Below are 25,765 nucleotides of genomic sequence, written 5' to 3'. Positions count from 1 at the left end.
TGAAAATATTTTTTTCGAAAAGATCGGAAAATTTTACGAATGTTTCATGTATGCACATTGAAATTCGGACCATTAGTTGCTGAGATATCGACATTAGAAAATCGTGGGTTGTTTTGGTGAGACTTTGAAAACTTCAATTTTCGTGTTTCTTTTTCTTAAAGCGGCTGTATCTCAGCAACCCGAGGTCCAATCTTCAATGTCTCTTAGACAATTTTATAGCAAATTTTCTGAACTTTTCAAAAAAAATATTTTAAGAAATGGTCGCTCATGGTCACTATTTTTAAAAATCGAAAAACTGCAAATATTTTGCTAAAATCAAACTTTCGTTGCCTATATCTTGGAAACGAATCCCTTAATCAAAAAAATTGTAAATTAGTTTTCGATTGCAAATTCAATTTTGCATTAAAAATTGATTTTAAATTGGTTTTTGCATGAAATTTGGATTTTTTCCAAAAATCACTATTTTTTCAAAAATTCATAACTTGGTGACAGATTTTTTGACCATGTTTCTCTATAGCTCAAAAGTTGCGGATTTTTATCTCCTAAAACATATCAAAAAATCTCGAAAATCAAAAAATACGTATTTTGGGAAATTGAGTTTTAGTAAAAGAAAAGTTGATAAAAAAATCTGCAAATTTTTTTTTTTCCGTGTACATATTTTTTCTCAATTGTCCTCAACAATACCTACAACTTTGCTGAAGACACCAAATTGATCAGAATATTCACTCAAAAGTTACAGCTGTTTGAATATTTACATACCATTTTTGAATGGACAGCAGCCAAAATTGTATGGAGTTTTGTATGGGTGAACCAATGACACAAAATAGCTTATTTGGTCATAGGGAAGGCCCCCACAAAGTTTGAGCCAAATCAAAAAATACAAATAAAATCCATTTCCGGTTTTGGTAGAGAGTTGCTCAGCTTGAAAGAAGTGAAATGAAAAGGAAGTCTACATGTCCCAAAATTCATGGTCAAAACGGTACAGATATTTTGGAATCATAAATTATTTTATAAACTTAAAAAGGGATGGAAGGAGGACGTAAGAGCCTTTGTTTTTAATAATCATTTTGAATGGCATTTGCTGAACCCAAGATATCTTAGGCTTTCATGATTATATATCTTTATTATAAAACACAATTCTCTTAGACTATTGAACATGAAGGACTCCCTGATTTTTGGCAATGAAAAGCAAAAATAACTTGCATCAGCATTCATGTTAATTTTGGTCCCTGATCACGAATCCGAGGTCCATTTTTCGATATCTCGTGACGGTGGGGTGGTACGACCCCTTTTCATTTTTCTGGTTTTTTACTAAGACACGCTTTTCAGTGATTTGTAGCTCGCAACCGTGAAGAGATAGAACTTTGGTATCAAAGGGACTTTTGAGCAGTTCTCTAGGATTTCGGTCATTCGATTTTTTTTGTATTTTTTAATCCGACTGAAACTTTTTTGGTGCCTTCGGTATGCCCAAAGAAGCCATTTTGCATCATTAGTTTGTCCATATAATTTTCCATACAAATTCGGCAGCTGTCCATACAAAAATGATGTATGAAAATTCAAAAATCTGTATCTTTTGAAGGAATTTTTTGATCGATTTGGTGTCTTCGGCAAAGTTGTAGGTATGGATACGGACTACACTGGAAAAAAATAATACACGGTAAAAAAAATTTGGTGATTTTTTTATTTAACTTTTTATCACTAAAACTTGATTTACAAAAAAACACTATTTTTAATTTTTTTTATTTTTTGATATGTTTTAGAAGGCATAAAATGCCAACTTTTCAGAAATTTCCAGGTTGTGCAAAAAATCACTGACCGAGTTATGAATTATTTAATCAATACTGATTTTTTCAAAAAATCGAAATTTTGGTCGTAAAAATTTTTCAATTTCATTTTTCGATGTAAAATCAAATTTGCAATCAAAAAGTACTTTACTGAAATTTTGATAAAGTGCACCGTTTTCAAGTTATAGCCATATTTAAGTGAGTTTTTTGAAAATAGTCGCAGTTTTTCATTTTTTTAAATTAGTGCACATGTTTGCCCAGTTTTGAAAAAAATATTTTTGAAAAGCTGAGAAAATTCTCTATATTTTGCTTATTTGGACTTTGTTGATACGACCTTTAGTTGCTGAGATATTGCAATGCAAAGGTTTAAAAACAGGAAAATTGATGTTTTCTAAGTTTCACCCAAACAACCCACCATTTTCTATCGTCAATATCTCAGCAACTAATGGTCCGATTTTCAATGTTAATATATGAAACATTTGTGAAATTTTCCGATCTCTTCGAAAAAAATATTTTTGGAATTTTCAAATCAAGACTAACATTTCACAAAGGCCAAACATTCAATATTACGCCCTTTTAAAATGTTTGTCTTGATTTGAAAATTCCAAAAATATTTTTTTCGAAAAGATCGGAAAATTTCACAATTGTTTCATATATTAACATTGAAAATCGGACCATTAGTTGCTGAGATATTGACGATAGAAAATGGTGGGTTGTTTGGGTGAAACTTAGAAAACATCAATTTTCCTGTTTTTAAACATTTGCATTGCAATATCTCAGCAACTAAAGGTCGTATCAACATAGTCCGAATAAGCAAAATATAGAGAATTTTCTCAGCTTTTCAAAAATATTTTTTTCAAAACTGGGCAAACATGTGCACTAATTTAAAAAAATGAAAAACTGCGACTATTTTCAAAAAAGTCACTTAAATATGGCTATAACTTGAAAACGGTGCACTTTATCAAAATTTTAGTAAAGAACTTTTTGATTGCAAATTTGATTTTACATCGAAAAATGAAGTTGAAAAATTTTTACGACCAAAATTTCGATTTTTTGAAAAAATCAGTATTGATTAAAAAATTCATAACTCGGTCAGTGATTTTTTGCACAACCTGGAAATTTCTGAAAAGTTGGCATTTTATGTCTTCTAAAACATATCAAAAAATAAAAAAAATTAAAAATAGTGTTTTTTTGTAAATCAAGTTTTAGTGATAAAAAGTTAAATAAAAAAATCACCAAATTTTTTTTTACCGTGTATTATTTTTTCCAGTGTAGTCCGTATCCATACCTACAACTTTGCCGAAGACACCAAATCGATCAAAAAATTCCTTCAAAAGATACAGATTTTTGAATTTTCATACATCATTTTTGTATGGACAGCTGCCGAATTTGTATGGAAAATTATATGGACAAACTAATGATGCAAAATGGCTTCTTTGGGCATACCGAAGGCACCAAAAAAGTTTCAGCCGGATTAAAAAATACAAAAATTAAAATTGAAGAAAAAAGACCGATTTCGTAGAGAATTGCTCTTTTGTGTAAAATTAGACGCCCGATTTGATGGAGTACTCAAAATTCCGAAAAAAACATATTTTTCATCAAAAAAGTTAAAAAATAGTGTTAAAATCGCTGCCATTTCCCGTTACTTAACTGTCAAAAACCGTGAGACATGTCATTTTATGGGAAATTTAATGTTCTTTTCAAATCTGAAATAACTCAGAAGGGTCATTTTTTCATTTAGAGCCAAATTTTTCCTTTTTAAAACACTTGTTTTTTCTAACTTTGCAGGGTTACATTAAAGAGTGTAACAATATTCTACAAAGTTGTATATGACATAAACATAGGGGAGAGTGGGGAGACTTGATCTCCGGGGAGACTTGATCTCCGGGGAGACTTATCCCAAGCCTGTATCTCGTCAGCATGTGGGTAAAACAATTAGCTTTGTTCTAGAAAGTTGTGCGAAATTGACTAAAACTCATTGTAGAAAACAAAGAAAAAAAATGTTTAGATTGAGTTACACACATTTTTCTAAGAAGTGCTGCAAAAAACTTTCAAGAGATATTTTTTATTTGTTTTGATAAGTATAGAAAACACTCAAAAATTATTTTAAAAAAAATTTTATGTACATGAATTGTATGATCCCTGCATTTTTACAGTCACTGGAATCAGCCTCAAAATTAAATCATTGGGCTGGGTTTTTGTACATAGACTCCTTTAGTATAGTTGTACATAACTTACTGCAGTTTGAACCATTTTTCAAAAGTTTTGTAAACAAAAATTACCAGCTATTGGAAACATGCTCAATTTTGGTCTGAAAAAGATAATTTTGAGTTTTTTTAATATTTTGCATGCTAAACTTGTTATATTTTGAACACAAACGTACAGGTTTAATGTGAAATTGCTGTAACTTATAGAAAATTAAAAGTTTGGATGAAAAAGAAATATTTTGCTTAAGATTTCTTCAAAGTAATGAAAGGGGGATCAAATTACACCCAACATTTTGAAAACGCCGGTTTAAAATTTTATTTTAAAACGCTTGGCATGATTCGAACAGTTTATCTGATGAAATACCCTTATCAGCCAAACATAGTTGAATGTTTTAGGTTTCATTTCATGCAAAAAGATCATAGTTTTGTTAGAAATTGACAGAGTTATGTGGGATACAAAAAAAGGGGATCAAATCTCCCCACTCTCCCCTATTTATTATGAATTTAAGATTGTTTTCAGTTGATTAGATTTCTTGTTTCATTAAAGTTTTCAAATTTATTGAAAAAAATGTTTTTAGCCCCCTAATTTTTCGGACCAATTTTGAACGTAAAATTTGAAAAACATTTTGCAACGGTCATATTCATTTCTTAAAATCAATGCCCATGTTTACCCACTTTTGAAAAAAAAAATATTTTTTTAAGGCTTTTGGCTGTCCTTATAAATTGTGTACAAGGTACACGTGTGCGACTGCCAGTGGGACAACGCAGTTAATAGAAATGGTGCAGAATTACCTTTTGAAAAATTACGAAATTACAATTTGTCGGACCACCCTAACACGGTGTAATGGCAAAAAAATACAAGTCATATTATTTTGTCAAAAAAACTCACACTCCAATTTTGAGCCCGATAGGATACTTTTTCTTTTCGAATCATGCTGTTTTCGTGTGAAATCATGCTGTTTTCGTGTGAAATTACTGTATTTCAATTACTGAAACTTTATTTTTTGACTTTCTTACTAAAGAAAGGTATAGGTTTTACTTTAAGCCAGGACGTCATTTCCATCTTCGTAAATATGTCGATCCAGTATGAATTTAAATCGAAAAAATCGTCAAAAAATCACACTGCATCGATTTTCGACGCTCTATCGATTCATCTTGACAGAACTCGTCTATCTCCAACCCTCGAATTTTGAGAAAATAAATTCCGTGGAGGTCGAGTGATGTTCGTATGTGGTAAAATATTGCAAAATTTTGTGTCGCGCCGTTCTCAGCTCCCATATATCCGATTTCGATTCTTCTAAATGCAGATGAAAGCTAGTGTGCTGAACCTGGGCGAGCTGCCGCGCAAATTTCGAAATATCCATTTGTTTTCGGATGCGGCCAGACTTTTCAACAAAATACACAGTTTTCAAATGAAAATATGGTCAAAATTTTTCATTTTCATAACTTTTATTTATCTCAAAACTTGCATTTTTCGAGCCCTACAACCTCCCAAATTTTCATCCAGATTCATAATATGGTTCTGGAGTTAGAACCGTTTGATTGACCTACCATAAGAAAAAAAACCCTAAAAAAAGGTAAAAGCCCACCTGGTGACCTTCGCCAACATTTTTCATTTCTGATTTTATTCGAAATTTCTTGCTACATTCAAAGTACAGACCATGAGTGAGCATCTGAAACAAATTCGACATCGATCGGCAATCCCGATCAATTTTTAGAACGATTTACTTTTTGCCTTTCTTACTAAAAAAAAGGTATAGGTTTTACTTTAAGCCAGGACGTCATTTCCATCTTCGTAAATATGTCGATTCAGCATGAATTTTCATCGGAAAAATCGTCAAAAAATCACACTGCATCGATTTTTGACGCTTTGTCGCCAAGTCGACAAGTTGTCAAGTTGAGCTTCGAATACTGGCGCGAGAATGCTGGCGCATATATTTTGTGGCTCGACTTATACTCATTTTGTAGTAGCTTGTCTACCGATGTTTCCTTCAATATGTAAGATATCGTAGCTTTTCGGGTTTTTTTTTTTTGCCCTGTCCGTTTTTGCATAACTGTCCAATGTTTATGCAAAAACTTTTGTGACATAGGACATTCATCCGGCTACAATCAATTTGTTTCCCGTGCGCTCCTAAAATCGCCTAAATGTAGACTTAATTTTCGTAATTTTATTTAACAGAGTTCATTGGATTCCAATAAGAGCTTTCTAAGCTTTTCATCGTTTATATCGTTTTCAAAGTATTCAATGCTGGCGATTCCAATGGCTTTCTTCCTATGGTTCTCGCGATTGAGTGTGTAGTGGTGCGGTTGTTAAAAATTGCTATTTTTGACTCTGTCACTTTCGTAGAAGTTGAATGGCTAGCTTCCATGCACCGTGCGGCACACGCGGTTCACTTGTACCTCGGGTTTGCTTGTCTTGGTGCGCTGGTACGATGAACCAAAACACCAACACAGTCACACAAAAGGGCTCGTACCGAAACTAGAAAACCAAAACCGCGGTGTGCGTTGTTGGGAAGCTTGCTATGATCGCGTTTGTCATTAACGCTTGTTTGACTACAAACGTACAAACATATTGTACGATTAAAAATATTCTTTTGGTGAATATTGCGTTTTTTTTATTTCTTTTGGAAATCATTTCATTTATTATACTCATAATATGATCATAATACTTTGCTTTCATCATAAGACTTGCTTTTGTGCTGACGTTTTAAATAAACAAAGTCGATGTTATTAATTGAAAGAAGTTCTACCATTGTTATATTCTTTAGTAAGAAAGGCTCTTTCTCACCCCAGGTGGGATTAAATCGGGGTTTTTTTTTTCAAAAATAGATAGTTTAAAAAAATTAAAGTGCCATCTAAGTGGCAGTGGCGCGAAAAAATACTTTAACTCTTATAATCGAAATAGTTTCTTTTTTTCGTTGAATTATTGAAAGCTTTTTAGTTGCATATTGAAAACAATGAGCTCAAAACTACCAAACCAATGTGAGTTTGAGGAGTTTTCAAGGACCATTTATTTTGTTCATTTATCATTATTCAAGTAATTATTGTTACTATCTTTTAAATAGTTATTTGTGGTTTTTAGGTCAGTTTAATTCTGAAATAAGTATTCAATCACACTGCAGATGATAAGACATTGCAAACTGTCTTCTGTAATTTTTATATTAGTGTGTTTTTTATTCTTCAAAAAACATTTTCTGAAATATTACACTTAGATGGCCAACATGAATCAAGCCAGGATAATATATATGTATAATAAAAAGGCCCACCTGCCCTCTTTTAAACAGGTTTCTATCTAAGATTTTCAAAAGAAAATCTCTCATCTTAAAAGACATATCACAACTCCCAGTTTCCCATCTAGAGCATTTATAAAGCAACAATTTACCGCCTGTAAAACAATTCCCGTCGACATTTGGGAAACTCTTAACAAAGAAAAACTCGACAATAAACAAACATTCTGTAATGAGAATCTGCTCTGAAAAGTTTGCAGGGGGGAAAATTTATGCTCGGTGTACCGACAAACCATTGCTGCGGTTACACATCATAAATAACCAACACAGGATGAACTTTTGCTGGTTTGCCAGGAGCAGGAGCCACATTTTGGTTGAGCAACTTGAAATTAATTGAGTTTTGGAAGATTGTTCGTTGTGTTGTCGAAAGATTTTTAATAAGGTTGCTCGAATAATTAACTTGCTCCAACTGTTCACTTTAATCAATCCACAATCAATCGTACAACTCCAGAAAACATTTCCGTTTTTCCACTTCACTAGATTGGCCCTCATTCAATCAACTGAAAACGTAAATTAAATCCAAACATTGGCCCCGCTCGCCAAGTGGATTGACAGAAATGATTAAATGTTCTGCCCAGAACGTGTGTCCGCGTGTGTGTGTGCCACACCCGCCCAAAAAGTGACGATAAAAAGGCATCACCATTTGAAACGGTCCTGCGGGGCAATGGTTTCGTTTTCACCGAGGAAAATTGTGAGTGAGTGGAAAAGCCCGTTCCAGCAGGCCAGCGAGTATCGCACTTTGGGAAATTAATCAAATCGGGAAAACGTGTTAAGTGTCTCGTGATGAAGCTAGAAAAGACCCCCCTCGTTTGAAGTGGAGGAAAACCACGACCGCACCCAGTTCAGCTTTTGCTTTGCCAACAAGCTCGCACTCACTCACAGAAAGGCAAACGTGGAAAACCGTCATTAAGTATTCAAATGGCGATGGTCTTCATACATAATGCGCACACACCCGAGCTAACGTGAGCTCATGTGGTCGTTTGGTTGCGAAGACTTTTGATGTCTTGAAGAGGATTAAAGCAGCTTTTGGGGGGTGATAAAATGATAAAATGATAAAATGATAAAATGATAAAATGATAAAATGATAAAATGATAAAATGATAAAATGATAAAATGATAAAATGATAAAATGATAAAATGATAAAATGATAAAATGATAAAATGATAAAATGATAAAATGATAAAATGATAAAATGATAAAATGATAAAATGATAAAATGATAAAATGATAAAATGATAAAATGATAAAATGATAAAATGATAAAATGATAAAATGATAAAATGATAAAATGATAAAATGATAAAATGATAAAATGATAAAATGATAAAATGATAAAATGATAAAATGATAAAATGATAAAATGATAAAATGATAAAATGATAAAATGATAAAATGATAAAATGATAAAATGATAAAATGATAAAATGATAAAATGATAAAATGATAAAATGATAAAATGATAAAATGATAAAATGATAAAATGATAAAATGATAAAATGATAAAATGATAAAATGATAAAATGATAAAATGATAAAATGATAAAATGATAAAATGATAAAATGATAAAATGATAAAATGATAAAATGATAAAATGATAAAATGATAAAATGATAAAATGATAAAATGATAAAATGATAAAATGATAAAATGATAAAATGATAAAATGATAAAATGATAAAATGATAAAATGATAAAATGATAAAATGATAAAAATGATAAAATGATAAAATGATAAAATGATAAAATGATAAAATGATAAAATGATAAAATGATAAAATGATAAAATGATAAAATGATAAAATGATAAAATGATAAAATGATAAAATGATAAAATGATAAAATGATAAAATGATAAAATGATAAAATGATAAAATGATAAAATGATAAAATGATAAAATGATAAAATGATAAAATGATAAAATGATAAAATGATAAAATGATAAAATGATAAAATGATAAAATGATAAAATGATAAAATGATAAAATGATAAAATGATAAAATGATAAAATGATAAAATGATAAAATGATAAAATGATAAAATGATAAAATGATAAAATGATAAAATGATAAAATGATAAAATGATAAAATGATAAAATGATAAAATGATAAAATGATAAAATGATAAAATGATAAAATGATAAAATGATAAAATGATAAAATGATAAAATGATAAAATGATAAAATGATAAAATGATAAAATGATAAAATGATAAAATGATAAAATGATAAAATGATAAAATGATAAAATGATAAATGATAAAATGATAAAATGATAAAATGATAAAATGATAAAATGATAAAATGATAAAATGATAAAATGATAAAATGATAAAATGATAAAATGATAAAATGATAAAATGATAAAATGATAAAATGATAAAATGATAAAATGATAAAATGATAAAATGATAAAATGATAAAATGATAAAATGATAAAATGATAAAATGATAAAATGATAAAATGATAAAATGATAAAATGATAAAATGATAAAATGATAAAATGATAAAATGATAAAATGATAAAATGATAAAATGATAAAATGATAAAATGATAAAATTATAAAATGATAAAATGATAAAATGATAAAATGATAAAATGATAAAATGATAAAATGATAAAATGATAAAATGATAAAATGATAAAATGATAAAATGATAAAATGATAAAATGATAAAATGATAAAATGATAAAATGATAAAATGATAAAATGATAAAATGATAAAATGATAAAATGATAAAATGATAAAATGATAAAATGATAAAATGATAAAATGATAAAATGATAAAATGATAAAATGATAAAATGATAAAATGATAAAATGATAAAATGATAAAATGATAAAATGATAAAATGATAGAATGATAGAATGATAAAATGATAAAATGATAAATTAATAAGTATTTTAAAAGTATTTTTAAAGTTTTTTTTTAAGTATTTCTAAAGTTTTTTTAAATTTATTTAAAAAAAATTAAAAGTATTTTAAAAGTATATTAAAAGTTTAAAAAAATATTTTTAAAGTATTTTAAATGTATTTGAAAGTATTTAAAAAGTATTTTAAAAGTTTTTTAAAAGTATTTTAAAAGTTTTTTAAAAGCATTTTAAAAGTATTTTAAAAGTATGTTCATTTCTCTATTTCAATCCCCTTTCCCTTGCCATTTTAGCAATTTTATTTCCTTTTAACTTTTGGTAGAGTTATTTTTATAAATTTTGCTTTAAATTCATTTTAAGGTTGGTTTTCTTATAACATGTTTCAAGTTGCTATGCAGTTTTTTAAAAACATTTTAAATGTTATCAATGAAAGGCTATTTTGTAGTTAATTTATACTTACAAAATGATAAATGAAATCATATCATTCTAAGAAACCCTCAACTTTAATTCCTAAATTCACCAGCAAACACCTCGTCAGCACCATGTTCGCAGTCAAAGCATGCTTCCTTTTCAAAAGAATCGGATTAATTTCCCTCATAGAATATTCATTAGCCGCTGCTTGCTGAACACAAATCGACGATCAGCAGCGTGGTGGCAAGACAGAGCGGTGTTCTTAAGAGCGTGACTCTTCCAGTTGTTGGTCTTTTAGCTACTAGGTGTTCCAAAAGGCTGGCAAAGGCTGAGGCCACGGAGGATACCAAAAGCTGTTTAAGAAATTGCTTTGTTTTGATGATTTTGATTTAGTTCAGGGAAGAAAATTTTAACACAAATCAATCTAAAAATAGATGTAAGTTGAAAGACTTAGTAACAAATTTTCTAAATTTTAAAAAATATAAAAATAAAAGACTTTCAAATTGCCACAAAAAGAAGTTTTTCCCTTCACTGACCCCTAATCACTTAATCGGCTTGCGTTTAGCACGTAAAACACGGAGAACACAGATCACAGATGAAAGTGTCGAAGATAAAGTTTGCATGCAAAACCCGTTTCCGTTTGGTCGGTTCGTTTCTTTCGTCTATCTTAATGGGCGTTTAATAAGTAAACAGCTGGGCCCTGGTATTGGGGCTCGTAAATTTTGGCCAGCCTGACAGCAAAAGAGGCTGTTGATTGTGTGCCCTTTCAGGTTCTATGACATCGGAAACTTGTCTGGAAGGTGTCGAAAGCAGGCGTTCTAATGGCGGAACTAATTGGGATAAATTTAGGTCGTCACTTGAACAAGTTTTAGTGTTGGTTGTTTGTTTAGCAAGAAAACTTTGCATGAATTCCAAATTCATATCTGAGCAGCTTTATAGGATTTCACATTTTCATTCCAGAATCATTAATCAAACAATTTAACAATTTAACAATTTAACAATTCAACAATTTAACAATTTAACAATTTAACAATTTAACAATTTAACAATTTAACAATTTAACAATTTAACAATTTAACAATTTAACAATTTAACAATTTAACAATTTAACAATTTAACAATTTAACAATTTAACAATTTAACAATTTAACAATTTAACAATTTAACAATTTAACAATTTAACAATTTAACAATTTAACAATTTAACAATTTAACAATTTAACAATTTAACAATTTAACAATTTAACAATTTAACAATTTAACAATTTAACAATTTAACAATTTAACAATTTAACAATTTAACAATTTAACAATTTAACAATTTAACAATTTAACAATTTAACAATTTAACAATTTAACAATTTAACAATTTAACAATTTAACAATTTAACAATTTAACAATTTAACAATTTAACAATTTAACAATTTAACAATTTAACAATTTAACAATTTAACAATTTAACAATTTAACAATTTAACAATTTAACAATTTAACAATTTAACAATTTAACAATTTAACAATTTAACAATTTAACAATTTAACAATTTAACAATTTAACAATTTAACAATTTAACAATTTAACAATTTAACAATTTAACAATTTAACAATTTAACAATTTAACAATTTAACACTGATTTAACTCTTATTAAAAATGTCTTTCCCACATGGAACTGATTATCGTTATTTTTAATTTACTAAAAAACATCAGAAACTGAACTGCTCTCAAAGTTGTAACGGTTACTGAAGTAACGTCAGCAAGTCACATCAGCAGACACGTTACACAATAAACGCATGCATTGCACGTTCGTACACTGCTGTGGCACAGATAAAGCTAGTTCCAGAAACACTTGGAAAGCATCCAGGCAGGGCAAACATTTGTCATGATTTCAGCGCGGGATTCGCTTTCCGTATCACCGCCGTCAGTAATCAGGGCACGGTACTTCATTAGTTGGCAAGCCAAGTACAGAATGCAGCGACCAGGCCACGAATCCAACACGGCTAAGGTGGCCTCAACGCAAATATTACCATTCCTATTAATTTCCGATTTGTCCTCTCTTCCTCTCGCTTTCCCAGGAGTGGCCACTCCAGATCAAATACGTCCAGCTCCGGGACGCCGGCCTGTACGAGTGCCAGGTCTCGACGCATCCACCGACGTCGATATTTGTCCAGCTGGACGTTGTCGGTAAGTGGGACGCGCGGCTCGTTAGCCAGATTTCGAACAATAACCAAAGTGCCTGTACTTTACAGAAGCGAAAGCGGAGATTTTCGGCCCCTCGGAGAAGTATCTGAAGCCGGGTTCGACGCTGCGGCTCACGTGCCGGGTTGTCAAGAGCAACGAACCCCCGCTGTACATCTTCTGGTACCACAACAACCGGATGATCAACTACGATGTCCACCGGGGCGTAAACGTGTCCACCGAGGCCGGTAAGATGAGCTTTTGGAATTACGCCCGCATTCCAGATATTGATTCAAAAGTACCCTCAAAACCTCTAATGTAATGTTCTTAACGTATCCTTCTCTTCTGGTAGATAACCGCTACTCGGAGCTGGTGATAACGCACACCAACACGCTCAACTCGGGCAACTACTCGTGTGTGTCGAACAACGCGGTCGCGGCGTCCACGCTGGTGCACATCCTGAACGGTAAGTGACATTTAACGTTTTTCAAAAGCGGTCCAAATGATTAGGCAAAACAAGTTCAAGTGAAAATTCTATGACATTTTATCTTTTTCATCAACATCTCCTTTTGATACTCTATGTCTACATTAGGGTGCCCGGGAAAATGATCCACTGCTCCACAAGCGGAAAACAGATTGTTTGGGTTATTTTGAGTAAAATTGAGATCAACCCATTGATACCCGAGCTTCAAGTTGGTGAAAAACATGTTTTTCTTACAAAAATTACTTTTTTATCGCGAATAACATTTGAGGATCGAGTTTCACAGCTATGGTACGTTGGACAAAGTTGCAGAACATTAAATCTTCAATGAGAATCGCACCGACAAAACTTTTGGAAAATTGGGTTTTTCATGCATTTTTTTCGATTTCTTCCATACAAACTCACCTTCGAGCATCAATCAGTAAATATTCACTAGGGTGGCAGGGGAAATAGAATATTTTGGAAAATGTTAAGAGGTATCCCTGGGTTTAATTATATAAGTTAACATAAGTAACTGTGCCAATTTTGCGCCAAAACGGTTAAGGTATAAGGGTCGCTATTGATCGTTGAAGTTTGCATGGGAAAATTCGGATCATTGTCAAGTGTGTCAAGTGTGAGATTTTTATGTAAAATGTTATGGCAAACAACTTTGTTGAAGGCCGCAGTTAATCTAGACGAGTTATTAGCGATTTAATGAAGACTTTTGTCGACGCGCCTATACTTTTAGAGGTGTGTCACTGTACTCTTTTTACGCGACCTTGTTTTTGCGTGATTTTTTTTTACACGAGGAATTCAAAATAACGCGAACCGATTTTTCGCGGTCGGTAGTCGGTCGGTCGGGATATCTTCCTGTTCAACGGGGACTAAAATCGGGGTGTTCACCATCGGTAGTTTCAGTGACATACGGATACTCTGCATCATCTTGGGATTATCTGGACCACTACGAACTTCCGGACGGTACGAATTAAATATCTATCTGTTCTAGGGGTGTCTGTACCGGTGTATTCACCATCGATATAGCTTCAGGTTACAAATTTTCGAATATTTAAGTACCATTTATGTATGAACAGCTGCCAAAATTGTATGGAGACTTTTATGGCTGAACCAATGACACAAAATTACTTCACCAAAAAAAGTCTATTCCCGAAATCGTGAATTTTGTTCACGAATATGAGAACCACGAAGGATTATATTCACGTTTATAGTGCCAATGCACCATACTCATAAATAAATTCCTGCGTGGTTCTAACATTCATGAACAAAATTCACGATGACGGGAATTCATTTTTTTCTGTGATCTTTGGTCATTGGGCAGGCTCCCACAAAGTTTGAGCCGAATAAAAAAATTAAAAAAAAAGTTGAAATCAACCGTTTTTGCTCATTATTACATTTTTAAAACACAATTGAAAACACCTTCAGATCAATTGTAGACTTTATTTCTTGATTTGAAGGTTTTGGGAAAATATAGTTTACAGCTGAAAATATTTGCCCATGATTTTTTGAGATATTTTACGTTTCAAATTTAGAAACATAGCTGAATACCCTTATGAATCGAATGAAAACTATTTTGCCGAAATTTTCTTTTTATTATTTTCAGAAAATTTGCCGTAATATATCCATAAATGGTGAATATCAATCAACATTTAGCCTTTAAAAATCATTGAGAGCTTTTTTTGCCACAAGGCGAGCTAAAATTTCAGTATTTTTTAGAAAATCATTACAAACAAAGTTTTGTCAGATCTAAAACCCACTGTTTTGACTAGAATTCACTGTATAATTAAAAATCAAGTCATTGTTATCGAGCTATCCTGGCGGACTAACAGTCATCTCAGATATTCAGAACGCCTAAAAGCTTGGAAATTATTTTTTTTATTTTTGGTTTTGGTTTCGAACAAATATGATTCAGAAAACCATAATAAAGCTAAAACTTGAGGTTTCTGCGCTTGAAATAAATATTTTGTCGAAAAAAGCCAGATTTTTGACTTCAATGTCGTCTCAAAAATGTTTACATAAAATAAAAAAAAATCTCACAGCAGTTGTCCAGACCCCTTTTCGATTTGCGTGAAACTTTGTCCTAAGAGGTAACTTTTGTCCCTGATTACGAATCCGAGGTCCGTTTTTTGATATCTCGTGACGGAGGGGTGGTACGACCCCTTCCATTTTTGAACATGCGAAAAAAGAAGTGTTTTTCAATAATTTGCAGCCTGAAACGGTGATGAGATAGAAATTTGGTACTCAGAATTCGGAAAAAACGTATTTTTCATCGAAAAAAAAACGCTAAAGAAGTTTTAAAAATTCACCCATTTTCCGTTACTCGACTGTAAAAATTTTTGGAACACGTCATTTTATGGGAAATTTAATGTACTTTTCGAATCTACATTGTCCCAGAAGGGTCATTTTTTCTTTATGAGCAAATTTTTTCATTTTAAAATTTCGGGTTTTTTCTTTGTTTGCAGGGTTTTTTTTTAAGTGTAACAATGTTTTACAAAGTTGTAGAGCAGACAATTAAAAATAAGATACATAGACGTAAGGGGTTTGCTAATAAACATCACGAGTTATCCTGATTTTACGAAAAAAAAGTTTTGAAAAAGTTACTTTTTCCGTTTCTCTTTGTTTCGTCGTCCGTGTCTGTCGCGGGTGACCATGAACGGCCATGATCGATGACGACAAACTTTTTCAAAACTTGTTTTCGTAAAATCGCGATAACTCGTGATGTTTATAAATAAGCAAACCTCTTATGTCTATATAATAATTTTTTTTGTAATTGTCTGCTCTACAACTTTGTAGATTATTGCAACCACTCTAAAAAATAACCATGCAAAGTTAAAAAAACACGAAATTTTTAAATGAAAAATTTTGTTTTTAACATTCCAACGCCCAAGGCTCCAAAAAAGTTGGAACGGTAACTTCAACTCAATGATTCTCTGGCATAACTCAATCAATCAAGATGATTCTTCTTTCCAGTGGTTTGTTAAGATGTCTAGATGATTCTAGAACTTTGCATAACTTAATTTGATCAAATCTGTAATTTTTGCGATCAAAAACATCGTTCCAACTTTTTTTTTTCGCGTGTAAAAATAAATTCGCCAAAAATTCCGCAGAGGCAATCGTTTTGAAAAAAGGTGGAACGATGTTTTCGGTCGCAGAAATTACAGATTTTTCAAATCAAGTTCTGCAAAATTTTAGGATCATCTAGACATTCTTACAAATCACTGGAAACAAGAACCGTCCCGATTGGTTGATTTATGCTCGAGAACCAGCGAGTTGAAATTGCCGTTCCACCTTTTTTGGGAGGCTTGGGCGTCCGTGTAAGTTGAACATGCGTTGGGCGTTCCAGTGTTAATGAAAAAATGACTTTTATGGGTCAATGTAGATTCGAAAAGTACATTAAATTTCCCATAAAATGACATATTCCAAAAAAAATTACAGTCAAGTAACGGAAAATGGGAGAATTTGTAAAATTTTTGACGTTTTTTTCGGAATTCTGAGTACGCCATCAAATCGGGCGTCTATTTTTAGATAAAAGTTCCTTTGACACCAAATTTCTATCTCATCACCGTTTTGGGCTGCAAATTATTGAAAACACCTCTTTTTTCGCATGTTCAAAAATGGAAGGGGTCGTATCGCCCCTCCGTCACGAGATATCAAAAAACGGACCTCGGATTCGTGATCAGGGAAAAAAGTTACCCCTTAGGAAAAAGTTTCACGCAAATCGAAGAGGGGTCGGGGCAACTTTTCCCGATTTCGTGTGAGTTGGTAGAGAATAACCCTATTGGAAATATCAGATTTTTGATACACCAATCGAAAGTTCACCAAGGATAAAGCGAGTCATGTTTTTTATTTTCATTTTTAAGCAAATATTTTACAATTCTTGCAACTTTTTTACTACTCTTGTTTTTTCGGTTTTCTTCATTATTTTAAGGACAGTCCAGAATCGATGAACAAAATATCTTGCGAAGGTTTCACCTCAGATAAACGATGGTTCGGGTTATCAATTCTGGACTGTATTTTTTGCGTTCAACTTGTTTAGTTATTATTTTAAATTGCAGTGTTAGGGCTGCTCTACAACCTGGGTAATTCTCTACCAACTCACACGAAATCGGGAAAAGTTGCCCCGACCCCTCTTCGATTTGCGTGAAACTTTGTCCTAAGGGGTAACTTTTGTCCCTGATCACGAATCCGAGGTCCGTTTTTTGATATCTCGTGACGGAGGGGCGGTACGACCCCTTCCATTTTTGAACATGCGAAAAAAGAGGTGTTTTTCAATAATTTGCAGCCTGAAACGGTGATGAGATAGAAATTTGGTGTCAAAGGGACTTTTATGTAAAATTAGACGCCCAATTTGATGGCGTACTCAGAATTCCGAAAAAACGTATTTTTCATCGAAAAAAACACTAAAAAAGTTTTAAAAATTCTCCCATTTTCCGTTACTCGACTGTAAAAAATTTTGGAACATGTCATTTTATGGGAAATTTAATGTACTTTTCGAATCTACATTGACCCAGAAGGGTCATTTTTTCATTTAGAACAAAATTTTTCATTTTAAAACTTCGTGTTTTTTCTAACTTTGCAGGGTTATTTTTTGGAGTGTAACAATGTTCTACAAAGTTGTAGAGCAGACAATTACAAAAATTTTGATATATAGACATAAGGGGTTTCCTTATAAACATCACGAGTTATCGCGATTTTACGAAAAAAAGTTTTGAAAAAGTTACTTTTTGCGTTTCTCTTTGTTTCGTCGTCCGTGTCTGTCGCGGGTGACGATAAACGGCCATGATCGATGACGACCAACTTTTTCAAAACTTTTTTTCGTAAAATCGCGATAACTCGTGATGTTTTTAAGGAAACCCCTTATGTCTATATATCAAAAATTTTGTAATTGTCTGCTCTACAACTTTGTAGAACATTGTTACACTCCAAAAAATAACCCTGCAAAGTTAGAAAAAACACGAAGTTTTAAAATGAAAAATTTTGTTCTAAATGAAAAAATGACCCTTCTGGGTCAATGTAGATTCGAAAAGTACATTAAATTTCCCATAAAATGACATGTTCCAAAATTTTTTACAGTCGAGTAACGGAAAATGGGAGAATTTTTAAAACTTTTTTAGTGTTTTTTTCGATGAAAAATACGTTTTTTCGGAATTCTGAGTACGCCATCAAATTGGGCGTCTAATTTTACATAAAAGTCCCTTTGACACCAAATTTCTATCTCATCACCGTTTCAGGCTGCAAATTATTGAAAAACACCTCTTTTTTCGCATGTTCAAAAATGGAAGGGGTCGTACCGCCCCTCCGTCACGAGATATCAAAAAACGGACCTCGGATTCGTGATCAGGGACAAAAGTTACCCCTTAGGACAAAGTTTCACGCAAATCGAAGAGGGGTCGGGGCAACTGCTGTGTGAGTTGGCGGAGAATTACCCACCTACAACTATTATTTATTAATAATTTGCTGTTTTTTTTTCTAAGTAAATTTTTCGTTTTTCCGAATTATTTTCATATGCAAAAATAGTCGCAGTCATTAATTTTTTAAAATTAGTTCCCATGTTTACCAACTCTTGAAAAAAATATTTTTGAATAACTGAAACATTTCTCTGTGTTTTGAACTTTGTTGATATGACCCTTAGTTGTTGAGATATTGCCATGTAAAGATTAAAAAACAGAAAAATTGATGTTTTCTTAGTCTCACCCAAACAACCCACCATTTTCTAATGTCGATATCTCAGCAACTTATGGTCCGATTTACAATCTTATTATATGAAACATTCTTGAAACATTCTGATCTTGCCGAAAACAATGATTTTTTTTTATCAAGACTACCGTTTCAAAGGGGCCAAACATTCAATAGTTCGCAATCTATCTATGAATCTATGCAAATTAAAATACAGCAGCTTTCCGTCCTGGAAAAGCATTTCTAAGTGCAAAGTTCGATTAACTGTACAGTCTTCTAGGAATCGGAATAATTAAAATCGTTTCATCAGCAATCATCACTGTCGAAAGCGTTGACAAGCTGCAATTGAAGGATAATTATATGCTCATTGGGATGAGAACAAACACTATTGAAAAACATATCGAATCGAGTTGCAAAACGTTGAATGATCATTTTCGTTCTTCTTCCTTCCAGGTGAAAACCCGGCAGCGATGCAGCATGGCGACCACGGTAACGGCGTCCTGGTGGCGGTCCAGTACCGGCTGCTGCTCGGGACGATTGTAACATATCAGGTCATCAATCGGTTGCTTTGTGCACGTCATTAATGGCAGTTGTGTATAAAGGTACGAAAAAGTTATTGAATTCAGCTAGACAAAATTGCACAGAATGCGAGGAAAAGTAAGATTATGGTAGACTGAGAGGGTGGAAAAATGATGAAAATTGTGGGAAGAAAAAAACATTGAAAGGTGCTGTATTTCTAGCAATCTGGTCAAGAGAACTGATGATTGGATACTGAGTAAGTATGTTGCAGGATACATTTGAAGGATTAGAATTTGTTTGGGATTAAGAATTCGAAACTAAAATTATAACAGTTTCTTTGAAATAATTTGAAATTCAAAATTTTGTTTTAATTTGGTGAAGAAACGTATTTTGAACTTTTTTTTCTCATGAAAGTTTTGTATGAAAATAATTTTATTTTTTCAGTTGTTAGTAATGAATCGAATCGTGATGTAAATATAGGGTTAAGTATGAATTAGACTAGAAAACCAAAATCATGTAGTATAACCGATCTAGAATGTGACAAGTTGAATCTGGTACATCAAACTAGAAGAAAAAAAACACACTCACAGAAACTCTTACTCAGCCCACTGGAAGAGACAACCTAGCTAAATAAATTATAACTTAAATTCCATTTCATCCCCATTTTGAAAAGAAAAGTCAAACAAAAACTATTCACAACCAATCAATCATCGTTCATCCCTGTCCTTTTCTGGAAAATCAAAACTGTTAACTACTAATAGATGGATGCTGTAACTAAACCACAGAAAATTAAAGTTGAAGGAAATCTCCTTTGGTGGTGGATTTTAACTTTGACCTCAAAACTGTCAAAATTAAAATCCACACCCATGATTTCTCTACCCAGAAACCTACAGTTAGATTTAGTGTGTAGCGATGATTATGGAGAAATTCTGACCCACAAAACCAACTGAACAAAAAAAACTATGTATGTCGAAGAAAGCAAACATTTTTGTAATATCATTTGTACGCGGTGTAATTTTTGTAAAACTTTTCTCCTCTACCCAGTGCGCATCAACTTGGAACAAAGCGAACAAAAAAAAAAATAGAGTCAGTCAACTCCGTTGAACCCAGCAAACCATACTGATTACGTAAAGTGGAACATCCGAAACAAAAACCGAGCAGCGTAATTGGGTTTTGTTTCAACCTCTGGGAGAAGTTGAACAAAGCCAATCCAACCAAAACATACAAAAACTGGCGCATAGAATGGTTAAAAATTCAACATAAATGTAAAGTTGTAAATACAAAAGTGTGTCAGTAAAAACAGTAAAAAATCAAAAAACCAAAAAAACCAATCAGAAAAAATGTGTCACTTGCAGCGCAAAATGTTTACCCCCCTTTTTCCTCTCTCCCCCGAAACCAACAAGAGCAGCAGTAATTGAAAAAAAAAAGGAAAACCAAACATCAAAACCGGAACAAAAAAAAAACTGAGACAAAAGCAAAACAAAAAGAAAACAATCGCGTGTGTTGAATGAGATCTATTGAAACGTTAAAAGCGGTCACAAATTACGAAACGCAAAGTGCAACCTGAACAAGAAAAAAAAAGGATAAACATCACACAAATGAAACGTAGTTTATACGCAAAATAATGTGCACAGAACAAACACAAACACACACACACACACAGAACTCGGTTTATTAAGAAATATATTTGGATTAAAAAATAAACAACCGGGTGCGTGTTTTTCACTGTACCGTGCGTCAATGTTGACCATCCCGCGAGGTTTCCACGAGCTTTCCAGCGAATTTCAACACTTTCCGAACCATGGTTGAACCGGGTTGATGACCTAATGGCCAGCACAGCAGGGCTGTGTGAGTAACGGTAAGTAAATGAGGTGGGAGGGTTGGAAATATTCTGCGAAAAATAAAATTGCAAACGCATTCCGACTGCTTCACCGTGAAATCCAATTTGTTCTGGAGCTGTGGAAGTGAGCTGAATGGGTATATATTTTCAGAATTGCAGGTGTGCTAACATAAATGTAGAAAAAAACCTCGCCCGCTGTGAAGGGGATTTTGTTCTTCTTTAGAAAAGATTCAATGTTCGTTGTATTACGCACTGTTAGTTAACAATTGGACAAGTCTCTTACAAAAAAGAATTTGCCAGGAAAAATGTAATTGAAATTTCAGATTTTTTGAAAACCATGATAAAGAATTTGGTTTTGTTCCGAAATTCATGACTGCTTGTTCACAGTTTTCATTGATTTTCTCCGTAAATGAATTTTGGGAATGCATGATTCTGACAAGCATTTTAACAAAACCCGGGCAGACGGTAATAGAGCAATTCTCTTAGATTTCGGTCATTAGATTTTTTTTGTATTTTTTTAACCAGGCTGAAAGTTTTTTGATGCCTTCGGTATGCCCAAAGATGCCATCACTAGGCTAAATCCCAAATTTGAGCTCATTCTGACCACAGAAACCCCTCCTTCTAATCGATTGGAATCTAATAACTTTTCAACAAAAAATCCTTAAAATATGGTGTCTTCGGGAAAGTTATTCAAAATTTTATGAAAGTCCTACATCTGAGAATTGATAAAGATTAGACGACTATTGCGCCCTCCAAAGGTAAAAAACTGAAACAGTTTTTTTTTCCATTCATATTGTCGATTTTTCCCATACAAACTTCAAGCAACTAGAGAGAGGGGTTCCCGTGGTCAGAATGAGCTCAAATTAGGAATTTAGCCTAGTAATGGGTCAATCTATGATTTCAGGGGGTAGCTTCAAAAAAGCCCGGATTTGGACCACCCTACTGTCCATACAAAAATGATTTATGAAAATATAAAAATCTGTATTTTTTGAAGGAATTTTTTGATCGATTTGGTGTCTTATGCAAAGTTGTAGGCATGGATAAGGACTACACTGAAAAAAAATGATACACGATAAAAAAAGGTATTTTTTATTAACATTTTTGTCACTTAAACATGATTTGCAAAATAAACACTATTTTCATTTAACTTTTATTTTTTGGTATGTTTTAGGGGACACCAAATGCCAAATTTTCAGAAATTTTCAGGTTGTGCAAAAAATCGTTGACCGAGTTATGATTTTTTTAATCGATACAGATTATTGACCATTTAAAATGTTGAAAAAACAGGTAATCAATCCAGGTTTTAAGCATCCACTAAAATACACTAAAAATATATATCAAGTTTTCAGTTCTGAGCAATGTAATCAAGCTACCATACTACCAATTCGACGTCGTCGTGCTATCTTGTCGCACCCGCCATTTTGACGTTCCGAGAAAAACGCGTTTTAATGTTTGACCTTGAATATTCAAAAACGAGAGCACGAAATGTAAACAATAACAAACACGTTTTGTTTGGCTCACCATTCTCTGCATTGTCCCGAAGTTTGGTTGCATTTGGTTGCCGAAGTCCCGAGTTATAATTACAAATGTTTACGGTAGTCTCACTTGTACGTGCGTCAAACGCATCCTGACCTGAAATCCCTTTGCCCTTTGTCGCACTTACATCAATTTTCAGGGAGTGACAAGATAGCACGACAAGATTGAAACTACTTTCATATGTAAAGTGACAAAAATGCACGGAGTTTTTTCGGTTTTTGTTGAATATCTCAGGATTGAAATCGAATTTTGGGGATCTGTGAAGGTCAAAAGGTGAGGCATTGTGAGCTGCACAAAATGGCGTTCTTAACTCAATTTGGCCCAAAATGCACGTACGACAAGTTAGCACGATGGCGACGAATTGAAATTCTTTCAGAGGACAAAAAGTGGGAAATTTGACGAAATTCGACATGAAAAATTGTGACGATGACGGCAATAGTAGTTTATCCAACAAGTTGCAAAAAGATTATTATTATTCCAGCACTTGTCGTTCATTCAACGAGGTTCACCGAGTTGGACAAATACGACGTGTGCTGTCAAAATCAATGCCTGGATTTTGAAGAAGTTGGTCGTCGTTGATCATGGCCGTCAATGGTCACCCGCGATAGACACAGACGCAGAAACAAAGAGAAAAGCATAAATTAACTTTTTCAAAAAAAAAATGCCTTTAAATCGCAATAACTCGTGATGTTTATTAGCAAACCCCTTATGTTTATATATCAACATTTTTGTTACAATCTAAACAATAACCATGCAAAGTTACAAAAAAATTAAAATGAATTTTTTTGTTCTAAACGCAATAATGACCCTTCTGGGTCAATGAAGATTCGAAAAGTACATTAAATTTTCCATTAATTCACATGTTCCAAAAAAAATTACAGGAAAATGACAGAGCTGAAAAAAATCAAGTGATTTTTTCGATGAAAAATACGTTTTTTCGGAATTTTGAGTACGCCACCAAATCGGGCGTACAATTTCACATAAAAGTCTTTTTGACACCAAATTTCTATCTCATCACCGTTTTAGGCTGCAAATTATTGAAAAATTCCTCTTTTTTCACACGTTCAAAAATTAAAGGGGTCGTACCACCCCTCCGTCACGAGAAATAAAAAAAACAGACTTCAGATTCGTGATCAGGGACAAAAGTTACACACCAAAAAATAATCGTGTAATATTCTGTCTATTTGATGCACATAACTGGAGCGTCAAACTTGACAGAAAATTACATCAGATTTGAATATTACATGAGCTTTCTGTGCCTTTGATTAAGCATTGAATTTTACACCAGCTTTAAAGTTCGTTGATGTAATTTTCATACGATGTAATTTTAAGTGGAATAAAAAGAGATGGGATTTTGAGGTTATGAATAAATGATTTCGTAATTTGCTTAAATGTAAAACATTCAAGTTTATTTTCACTTTTTTTCATGTTTACAATTTTTGATTCACTAGAACGAGCGAGTAAGCTCGATTGTTATCGCCGAAAACGGATTTTTCACCGACATCATCTGACTTCTAGCAATCGACCGGAGACGACGTTGTTCAATCCAACACAAAGCTACCTTCAGGATCCGGCTTCTTCCGATGCTTCTCGACAAACCTTGAGCCCGGTCAAACTTTGAGAAGTGACGTCAGACCGGCATGATCATCGAACGGATTTTGTCACACCATGACACCACCACCGCGCGCTACGTCACTCCAAATCCGTCGATGTTTGTAATCTGGGCCGGGCCCTTGCTCACCCTTGCCTCTGGCCTCGGCTGCAGGCTACAACCACCGGTTTTCCTTCCCACACTGGCACGTCTGAACGAATGGTTAGAAAATCGGTTCCACGTTGAGAGATGGGCAAAATTGACTCTTCTGCGGCATTCACCACCTGAGGAGGGATGAAATAGTTAATAAAGAATCGATCCTGAATTACGATTATCTTACCGAAGCGGTTCTGACTGGTCACCGGAGTTATCGCCTTCTCCTGATCCGTAAAAACCAAGGGCTCGATTCCGTGAACTAGAATCACACCGGACCTTTCCGGTTTTTCTGCATTTGAGTTTGCCATCGACAAAATTATGTCCACCGGGAAACAACACTCCACTCAACTTTGTTTTGCAACTCAAGATGGCTGACAGTGACACTTCTACACGGTGCGTTGCGAGTCAACAATTTTGAGGTTCAAAGTGGGTAAAATTATGCTATATCGAATGTAATATTGAGTTAAATTTGATGCTCCAGCTATGTGCATCGCCGAAGACATGAAATTACATCAAATGAAACACAACATTAAATTTAATTTGACATCCTGCTGCAAATCGTCGTTTTTCATGGTAAGATGAATATTACGTTACGTAGGATGTAAAATCATGTTGAAATTGTAATTAAGTTTGCTAATTTTCTGTCATATTCTAGATTATGTTACGTGTGAATTTCATATTTTTTTAGTGTGTACCCCTTAGGACAAAGTTTCACGCAAATCAAAGAGGGGTCGGGGCAACTTTCCCGATATCATGTGTGGGTTGGTAGAGAATTACCACCAATAACAAGTCGAAAAGTGTTAATTGCGACAAGAAAAGTTTTAAAAACAAATATGATAGTACGCAATGTAAACAATACCAAACACGTTTTGTTTGCTGGCTGTCCAGTAGGGTGACAATAAAATAATCGACTTCAGGGATACCCTCTGTACCCAATTCCTTAGGCAAAAATAAGCAACTGTAATTTTATTTCAGCGAAATCAGTTAAAGTTAAGATTGTTAAAGTCGGTGAAAAAAATATTTTCATACAAAAACGTCTCCTTAAATCGCTAATAACTCGTCATGGTTAACTCGGATCGTTTCGCAGTCTTGGACAACGTTGACAATGGCCTGACACGTTTAACGCCATCTTTTTTGTAAAATTTTGAATTTTTTGCTTTTCCTCATACATTTTTGCGGTTTCCTCATGAGCAGTTCTCTAGGATTTCGGTCATTCGATTTTTTTTGTAT

At 33.0% G+C, this 25,765-nt stretch overlaps 2 protein-coding genes across 2 annotated transcripts in view; one reads left to right on the top strand and one right to left on the bottom strand.

Annotated features, from left to right (window-relative positions):
• Window positions 1-20,739, top strand: part of LOC120429702 (uncharacterized) — a 223,799-nt gene extending 203,060 nt beyond the window's left edge. The window contains exons 7-10 of the mRNA XM_052706895.1: window positions 12,640-12,748; window positions 12,814-12,990; window positions 13,095-13,208; window positions 19,347-20,739. Coding sequence (XP_052562855.1) covers window positions 12,640-12,748; window positions 12,814-12,990; window positions 13,095-13,208; window positions 19,347-19,477 — 531 coding nt within the window. The 3' untranslated portion in view covers window positions 19,478-20,739. The remainder of the gene's footprint in view (window positions 1-12,639; window positions 12,749-12,813; window positions 12,991-13,094; window positions 13,209-19,346) is intronic.
• A 3,440-nt stretch (window positions 20,740-24,179) lies between these two features.
• On the bottom strand, window positions 24,180-25,191 carry LOC120429704 (uncharacterized). Its single transcript, XM_039594738.2, has 2 exons — window positions 24,720-25,191; window positions 24,180-24,663 (listed from the first exon to the last, which is right to left on the bottom strand). Exons 1-2 carry the CDS (start codon window positions 24,841-24,843, stop codon window positions 24,476-24,478), a joined length of 312 nt encoding a protein of 103 aa, XP_039450672.1. The 5' UTR covers window positions 24,844-25,191; the 3' UTR covers window positions 24,180-24,475.
• Between the last annotated feature and the right edge of the window lie 574 nt (window positions 25,192-25,765).

Source organism: Culex pipiens, chromosome 2 (genome assembly GCF_016801865.2).
Source record: "Culex pipiens pallens isolate TS chromosome 2, TS_CPP_V2, whole genome shotgun sequence".
In the NCBI taxonomy this organism is placed as follows: domain Eukaryota; kingdom Metazoa; phylum Arthropoda; class Insecta; order Diptera; family Culicidae; genus Culex; species Culex pipiens.
The sequence above is the reverse complement of the archived record's forward strand: the minus strand, read 5'-3'. Positions and strand labels throughout refer to the sequence as shown.